Consider the following 9,780-nt stretch of genomic DNA (forward strand, 5'->3'; position numbering starts at 1 on the left):
TTTTCGGGACCTTAAGTCGCTGAACGGGGCGTAAATTCTTAAAATGACAAGTCGGATCGTTACATACCTGCAGTAACAAAGGAGGAAACATAAATTTCTTAAGGCCAGATTATTTCATCCCATTATTTTTCTAACAAACTTTAAGGTACTAGCCCTTAGAATTCTAAAAATAATCTGCCTGAGATCGATTCCACATTTGGCTGCGATCGCAGTTCCTCTTCTAAGGTAAACCTGACCTCTCACGTCGTGCTGCAAAGGCAAGACAATACGAAACTAGGTATAGATGTCATTTTTCATTCAAATCCATTTTCAACAGCTTCCCTTTCAACCCTACCACCACCAACCACACCTTTTATCATGTCAAGCACATCAAAATGACTATATTCAACATAATTACCACATGCATATTTGAAGTTAAAAAAATAATAATACAAGATGTCCATTACATTAAAAAGATGGATCTACTCATCACATAGAAATTAGCCCTTTCAATAGAAATTTAGCACCAACTTAATCATGTCTTGTAAACTATTTCTCTCTGCACTTCAATAAAATCTCTTTCAATATATATATATATATATACCTAAAAATATCTCATGATTCTTCTCCAAAGTTTTGAGGCGATAACTTCATGAGTTTGAGTTGTAATGTGCTGCCCATTGTTTTAATCTAGTATTATAGGGAGTAAATCTAATTAGATATCAAACATGCACTGCAAAGAGTAGAAAATCATTAGATAACTTCCATATTCTTCGTATCTTCATTCATTGTCATCCAAATGCAATGCTTCAACCACCCCTTTTTTCTTCTTGAAAAGCCGTTTCCAGGGACTCGCTATTCAGGACAAAAACCATGGCAGAAATTATTGTAACATCGCAAAAATACGCGTGGATCTATCTAGAATCCAACGCTGTTATTACACGAGGCAAATACGGTTGCTCAAAAAGCTAAACTTTGTCTTCTTGTTTATTAAAGAAAGCCACTAATCATTTTCTTCTACATCCACAGAGTCGCTTGCCAAGTTCTCAAAGTCTCGAGGATGACAGCATGTATTACACTTTTTTTACATAACAAGTCTCTTTAAAATTAAATATGTAGCAGCCTTTTTGTTATACATTGAATACCAAAAAGGCTAATCTTGTCTTGTTGCAGATGAACTTGGACCAGACCCCTGAGCCAAAGCTTTAAATAAGGAACAATGCAACTTGTTCACTGTCATGCCCAGGGGACTAAAAATTCTTGGCTAGTGGCATATGTTTTGTTATTTCAAACAGAAAAGATATTATTTGTCTTCAACATAATGATCAGATCGAATAGTATAAATAGCTAGCCAGGAGACTTGTACTCTTTGTCTTCATAATCCATTCTATTTTCCCCAGCTTTCAGTTTAAAACTTTAGCATAATTCCCACTTTGCTTCTAGTTATTGAGATGGTTGGTAAAAATGAAAGCTCTAGCTCATTTCCTATAGGGAAAACTCCACAAGAGAAGGGGATGTCACATGTTCCCAAATGTTACATGGTGTCATCGTTGCAGAGGCCAAGTTTGAATCCAGAGGTTGCTAGAGTCCCTTTGGTTGATTTGTTTGGGTTAAATGATGATTCCGGGAGATCAAAAATCATCAAAGATATTGCAAAGGCTTGCCGCCACAATGGTCTTTTTCAAGTAAGCAGTGTTGTTAAAACAACTTGAAATTGTTGTCATTATAGTAACTAAAAAATAAATGGTTAGGTAATTTGTTATAACATATTAAATTATAGTACTAGTATAAAAGTTAATTGTATCAGTATATATAACTTAAATGTATATTTTAAACAGACAAACTAAAAAATAGTACCCTAACTGGCATATTATTATTCATTTGTTCTCCCTATTTTTTCCTCTCTTGGTTGGTTGGCGAGGAGGAAGGTTGGAGGAATGAAGGTTATGATACTATCCTTACGTAAATCGCAGCATGCATGGCCTAAACAATTGAATATACCATTTTCTAATTTTAGTATGGGAGAAGAAAAAAAATAAATTAAACCTATCTTGTTTGTTCCAAATTTACAACTTATTTTATTAATATATGTTCTTTTTTCCTCATTTAAAGGTAATCAACCATGGAATATCCCAGGATATAATGGATGCAGCACTTTCAGCCGCCTTTGGTTTTTTTGACCTGCCTACTGAAGAGAAAGAGATATTTATGTCGAATGACGTGTTCAAACCAGTCCGATATGGCACAAGCTTGAGGGACGGTGAAGCCAAGGTTCAGTTCTGGAGGGTCTTCCTCAAGCACTATGCAAATCCTTTAAATGAATGGATTCAACAGTGGCCTCAAAATCCGCTTGACTATAGGTACGTACCTTGTTTATTTCTTGACTATAAATAGAACATGATTGCTATTAGCTGCATATTATGAATTTTTATTTGAATTTAAACTCTTATATACACCTGATAGAGTAAAATTTTATAGGCAGTGTTTTTAAACCACTTGTAGTAGGTAAACAACTTTATTTTTTAAGTTACTATTTTTACTTTTTATAGACAATTGCTTGTAATTATTTTTTCAATGATCTTATAGCGTAAAAATTAAATTATCCACTATATTATCCGTGGCGGCTCATGGTACGCTATGGTACAATTTTGAAAATTTTTGTATTCGGTTTTTTAAAATACAATATCATTACCATACCAAATTAATTCGGTATAGTTCTATATTTGTTAATTCGATTTCGATAATTTATGATACGGTAAATCGTTATCACGGTTGTTTGACTGAGACTAAAATCAATTCAACGAAAAAAGACAATACTGCATGAATTTGTTTGACTGGTGACTTGAATATTCTACTAGATCAAATAGTGTCTGAACCTTTATTATAAGACTGAAAGATAACAATCAACATCAAATATGAATAAAACCACATTTTCGAAGCCATAACAATCAAACATGGAAGATCGTGGGTTAACTAGCATACAATCACAAGGATTTAATAAGGTTCGGCTAAGCCTAATTCTCGGGGTAGAAGCGGAAAGAGTTTTTCACTATGAATGAGAAAAAAAAAGCACAATACAATCTATAGAATCCCCAACTACAACCCCTATATATAGATCCCAAATAGACTCAAACCTATAAGAGAAAGGTTTCCCAATTTGACAAGGACAATGAGTTTTCCAAAACCTATAGGGATTATGGGTTTCCTAAAAATACAAAGAAATAATTCAAGCCACAAAATAACAAATCTTCCCCTTGGCTTGAATTCTCTTCATCAACAAGAACAATATCTCTCTACCTTGCCATCAGCCCCTGCGAGGGCTCTACCCATTGTCGCACACAACAACCAAGTCTAGGCAACGCCTAAACTTATTAAGAGACTCAATCTCTTTAGCCATAGCACTAATCCGTCGATTTGGTTCTGTACTCGAAATAGCTTCTGGATAGCTATAACACTCAAAGTCATAACCGGTATTTGCAACTACCAAAGCAAATCCCACCAGATTTGTATATCCAAGAAGATTTCCATCAACTACATTTGCAAACCTTTGCGGTCGGTTGATCACTCTCTTCTCTCTGCCTGTTGCAATGCTATATTGTTGTTGTCGCGCAGGTGTATCAACATTATCATCATGATCAATATTTTGCACCTCCTCCACTTCCTCTACTTTAGAACTACTAGGTTGAGCTAGTGGAGATTCAATTTCTAGCTCTACGCGGTCACTGACACCATGAACTGTTTCTGCTATTGCATTCTCCCTCTAACTGTCCAGTAAGGCAGATTCATTGAATGTTACATCTCTATTGATAATTAGCCCTGGAGTCTTTTGATCTGTGCACCATAACCTATAACCTTTCACTCCAGTTGCATACCCTAGAAATATGTACTTCTTTTCCCTCGGCTCATGTTTTCCATCCCTCACACGAGCATAAGCAGGACAACCAAATATCCTTAAATTTAAATATTCAACAGGCAAACATGACCATACATCAAAAGGAGTTTTGAACTCAATAGCTGTAGATGGAGATTTTTTGACCAAATAGCAAGTTGTATTGATTGTTTCAGCCCAAAAATCCTTGCTAACACATGAGTATGAAAGCATGCTTCGTACCCTATCATAAAGCATTCTGTTCATACGTTCTACAATACCATTTTATTGCGGTGTTCCGACACAAGTGCGGTGTCTCACTTTGCCCTCTCTATTGAAACACCATTTTATTGTGGTGTTCCGACACAAGTGCGGTATCTCATTATGCCCTCTATGCCCCACAAGTCTGAATGTATATATTCTAACTTGTCTCTAGTCTTATGCTCGGACTTCTTGCTGAACTTTACTCTTGTCTGTTTACCAAACACACAATGCTCACAAAAAATCAAAACTTAATTTTTGTACCCATTCAGCAAATTCTGCTTACTCAACAAAGACAATCCTTTATCACTTATATGCCCAAGTCGCAAGTGCCACAATTGAGACTGATTCAGATCATTTTTCCAAGAAGCTACAACAACTTCCCCTTCAACTACACTACCCTGAAGATGATACAATTTAGAATGCAGTTTACCTTTCATGAGTACCATGGAGCCTTTACACACTTTAAGTATTCCATTCTCGGAATGAAACTTATACCCTTGATCATCCAAAGTCGAAAGAGAAATCAAATTTCTCTTTATCCGAGGAACATGCCAACACTCGATGTTTATGATAATTCCATTGAATATTCTTAATCTGATATTACCAATCCCCTCTACTGGTAATGAATTATTATCTCCCATGTAGATAGTCCCACTAATCTGCTTGTAAGTTGCAAATCAATTCTTGTGTGGACACATGTGGAAAGTAGCACCAGAATCAAGAACACAGGAATTCTGCCCATGACTAGAACTCACAGCACAGACTTCCCCTGCATAATCACTATCTTCAGAATTATTGCCAGTGTCAACAATATTTGCTGAATTATCTATTTTTTGCTTCCCTCTTTTCTCTTTCAGCACGAGACAATCTCTCTTGTAGTGACCTTGCTCCCTGCACTCATAACAGTTCTGCTTCCTTGCTCTAGACTTCGATCTGGCAGTTGACCTTTTCCTTTTAAAGTCCTTTTGTTGTGTTCTTCCTCTACTCACTAGACCCTCACCCTCAGTTCTGCTGTCTGGAAAGCTCTTTTTCAACTCTTTAGATTTAAGTGCATTACTAACATCTTCCAGTGAAATGTTGTCTTTCTTATATAGCAGTGTATCGGCAAAAGTATCATATGACGGTGGTAAAGAACATAACACAATCAAGGCCTAATCCTCACTCTTAATTTTGATATCCACGTTCTTCAGGTCCATTGTAATTAAATTAAACTCATCAAGGTGAGTTTTAACAGGTATGCCTTCATTCATATGGAGATTGTATAACCTCTTTTTCAGGTAGAGGCGGTTTGTCAGTGATTTCTTAGAATACAGATCTTCCAGCTTCTTCCATGCCATTGCTGCAGAAATTTCTTCAGCAATTTCCCGAAGAACGCTATCTGTAACACTCATGAAGATCGCACTCAAAGACCTCTCCTTCAGGTCTGCCTTCTCTGTCTCTTTCATCTCTTCAAAAAAATTCCCATCAATTACCTTCCATAACCCTTGTAACACCAGGGACGATTTCATCATAATCTTCTATAGACTGAAACTAGAACCCCCATCAAATTTCTCTACTTTGTACTTTATTAAAGATAATGAAGACATATTAACCCTAGATTATATGTAGAAACTCGAACCTTACTCTGATACCAATTATTGCGGAAGATCGTGGGTTAACTAGCACACAATCACACACAAAATAAATAGAGAAGAAAAATCAATACAAGGATTTAACGAGGTTCGGCTAAGCCTAATACTCGGGGCAGAAGCAGAGAGAGTTTTCCACTATGAATGAGAAGAAAAGCACAATATAATCTATAAAATCTCCAACTACAACCCCTATATATTGATCCCAAATAGTCCCAAACCTATAAGAGAAAGGTTTCCCAATTTGACAAGGATAATAGCTTTTCCTTTCCCAAATCTATTAGGACAATGGGTTTTTCTAAACCTATAGGGATTATGGGTTTTCTAAAAATACAAGAAAATAATTCAAGCCACAAAATAACAACATCAAATATGATCAAATACTAAATACTGTAATTAGATATTACAGTATTTGGTATTATTTTTATAAATACTGAATACTAAACTTTTTTTGACAAACATACCGAATACCGTACCAAATATCAAATTATTGATACTGAAATTTTAAAATTTTCGATTTCGATACGTAATTTGGTATTTACCAAAGTATGGGCAGCCCTAATTTTAACCTTATAGTGAGTGTATTTCATGGGCGCATGTGTTTAGTATAACAAAAAATATTTTTCTAACAAATATTTTCTTTAGAATGCGTTTGTATTATAGAAATAAATTTACAGTATCAAGTTAATTTGACCTATAACAATAGGCAATTGACTATATAGATCAAGTCTGATATATCTACCTGAAAAATAAATGAATAACATGTCATGAGCAGTAAAATTGCATTGATATAATGTATATGTGTTGTCATGGATAACAACTCTATATGAACGTTTACTTTGAATATTGAATTTCAGGGAGAAGATGGGCAAATATGCAGAGGAAGAATAAAAATTATTCCTGAACATCATTGATCTCATCGCTGAAGGACTAGGACTTGGTCCAATATATCTAAGTAGCAAATTTAAGGAAGGGGTGAATGTGATGGCAGTGAATTTTTATCCTACATGTCCCCAACCAAGCCTTGCATTAGGTTTGCCACCACATTCAGACTACAGTATCCTAACAGTTGTCCTTCAGAGCTCATTAGGCCTTGAAATATTGGATTCTGAAGATGAAGAATGGAGAGTAGTTCCACAAATATATGGTACCCTTTAAGTCCATGTGGATAACCATTTAGAAGTACTAAGCAATGATTTGTATAAAAGTGTGGTACATAGGGTTACACTTAACTCTGAGAAGACTTCTATTGCTAGCTTGCATAGCTTGGGAATGGATGAGAAAATTGACACAGCTAAAGAGCTAATAGATGAAGAGCATCCAAAAGGTTATAAAGAAAGCAGCTTCTCTGATTTTCTCAGTTTTCTATCTGAAAATGACATTGGACAAGGGAAGAGTTTTCTCATGACACTCAAGAAAAACTAGTTAATTCATGTTTGTTGTTGGCTTGTTATTACGATGAACTACAAAAATAATAAACTTTAATCACTGGTCCTTTAGATCTTTCGTTTGAGGATTTTGTTTGTTTTATTAATCTCTTTTTCCAGTGTCTACTTTTTGGGATGGTAAATCTATATGTGTTACCTCTTTTGTTTGCTCGTGACACTGTTGTAACTTCTTTTCCAGAGCAATAAATGGTCTTTTTTTTATTTTTCTGTCTATGTGTGTGTGTGTGTGTTAGGATATAGATGACAAAATAAACAAGTACAAACAGAGATAGTCTTATTGGAACTGCTTTCTCAGAGAGAGAATGAGCGACTTCTCACTAGACAACCGATCAGGAAACCAAACCCAAATCCTACCAAAGCCTCCTGACATAAAAACAAACCTAGCTTCACCCGTATCATCTACAAAGATACTGAAAGATGAAGTCTTTACTATAAATACACACTCATCGAAAGAGACTTCAACAATTCCAATGGAGATTCAATCATCGGAGCCAGGTGCAATGTTAGCAGGGGAATTGACAAAAAAATTGAGACAAATAATATTAACGGATATCGACAGGTAACGCATCTACAACCCATGAAAATATTCAGTCATTATAAAGCTTATGGGGAAGCGCCTAATGCACCACTATCTTAAACAAAAAAATAAGACCTGTGGAAGCCTAATGAGAATTTTTCATTAATAGATCTTGGAGAAGATTACTATACTTTCAAGTTTGCAAAAGAAGAATACATGATTAAGGTGCTACAAAATGGACCTTGTTTTATTAACGACTTCTTCTTATCGGTACAAAAATGGGTCCCAAATTTAGTTGCTAAGAAAGCTCAACAAAGTTACAATGTAGTATAGGTAAAGCTACCCCAACTCCCCATAGAATTCTACGATGGAATTATCCTTGCAAAAATTGGGAACAGTATTGGGGAACTACTTAAAGTAGATGCGTGCACATCAGCCACATTAAGGGAAAGATACTCAAGACTGTACGTAAACCTGCCATTGGAGCAGCCAGTACAAACTCATGTACTCGTTGGACCTCACAAGCAAGCTATTCTATACGAAGGGAAAATTATTCTTTGCAAAACTTGCGGAAGGTTAGGGAATACGTGCCATAATTGTCCCTACTCTAGTCAACCAATTCAACAAAGGGGAGAGCAAAAGCTTTTACAGCTATGTCAACCCGTGCAAGAAGGATCTCAAGAGTGGCAAACAATTTCTTTCCCAAAAAAAGCAAGTTTAGAATGTCCAAGAACTCCAATAATATTGCAAGCACATCAATGGTGCCAGGTATTAATGTACACATTTATGATGCTTCTACTGGTAAGCACCTTAATACTCAACACTTGAAATATGTTAACAAACAACATCTTGGAGATACCAACAATGATTCTAAAAAACTCCCCACCCCCTTTTAATGCCCGTTAACAGACCAAAAAATTACCAAATATATTTTGATAAACCACAAAACGATCAAATAAACAGCTTTGCAATGCTACAAGAAGAGCACATTGTTTTGAAAAAAAAAAGATAATAAAAACAACAAAATCACTAAACACATGCATGAACCAATAAGCTATAACATTACAAGTGGCAATAACTTGGCAACAAATGCATGTTACTCTCGTAATACTAATCCCCCGCTTAACAATAAAAAGAACATTAATAATTATTTAACTACCAACCGGATACACTAAGAATATATCAATTACCCTATCAACAATGATAACACTATTACCATAGGCTTAACCAATAACAATCAACATGCAAAACACTCCCCTCTCAACCAAGTAACTATTGAACACATGGAAGACATTAAAAGACAAGTGGCGGAGATGATATCCATGCAAGATTTGGATAAAAACCTTAGGCCAACTCTCTCAAATTCCATGCAAATAGAACCCATCATTACCACTTCTCCTAGCCCTATAGAACAACTCTAGTATAAAGAAAGAAGACCACTAAAATACCAAGAGTACCGCTAACATTAAAGCAGAGATACATGCTCATCCAACTCTACCGCTTCCCTCGTCAGCAAAATATGAACAACCTTCCACCTCTTCCCCCTCACTTCCCATCAAACCCAATGATTTATGCCCAACCACCAAATCCACAAAACTACCAACCTCAATCGTGGGTGGAGCTGGGTCTGATGGGTTATGCAATCTCATTCAATCTAGAGATCAATGGCCAAGAATCCATTATGATAATCCACAACATACACTATTGTGCACAACTAATCTCAGAAGGAATGAATCTTGCAATGAACAACTATATAAATCAAATGTGGATGAATAATACCCTCCAACCTCTTACACCTTCAATGAACCAAAATATAGTCCACACCATGCAACACATGTGGAATATACCAAGCAGCTCCAACTAACGAATTCCATAAAATGCTCCACTAAACCTCCCATTCTTTGCACCAGAAGAATTAACATTGATGATATTCATGCAATGGACTGCGCAACACATGGAGAACCATCCGATGGCACCACAGCCAGCTCCAATGGAAGAACAGGCTCCCTCACCAAACATGCAAAACCAAGAAGGAATCCAGGAGGAATAGGAGGAGGAGGACATCATGCCACACCC

General features: G+C 36.0%; 1 protein-coding gene across 1 annotated transcript; it reads left to right on the forward strand.

Moving 5' to 3' along the window:
- Positions 1-1,430: 1,430 nt before the first annotated feature.
- On the forward strand, positions 1,431-7,224 carry LOC104091224 (flavanone 3-dioxygenase 3). Its single transcript, XM_009596507.4, is given in 3 exon segments — positions 1,431-1,664; positions 2,092-2,339; positions 6,597-7,224. Coding segments are annotated over 3 exon segments (1,050 nt in total). The 3' UTR covers positions 7,165-7,224.
- The last annotated feature ends 2,556 nt before the right edge of the window (positions 7,225-9,780 follow it).

This window comes from Nicotiana tomentosiformis, chromosome 5, assembly GCF_000390325.3.
Source record: "Nicotiana tomentosiformis chromosome 5, ASM39032v3, whole genome shotgun sequence".
Taxonomy (NCBI): Eukaryota; Viridiplantae; Streptophyta; class Magnoliopsida; order Solanales; family Solanaceae; genus Nicotiana; species Nicotiana tomentosiformis.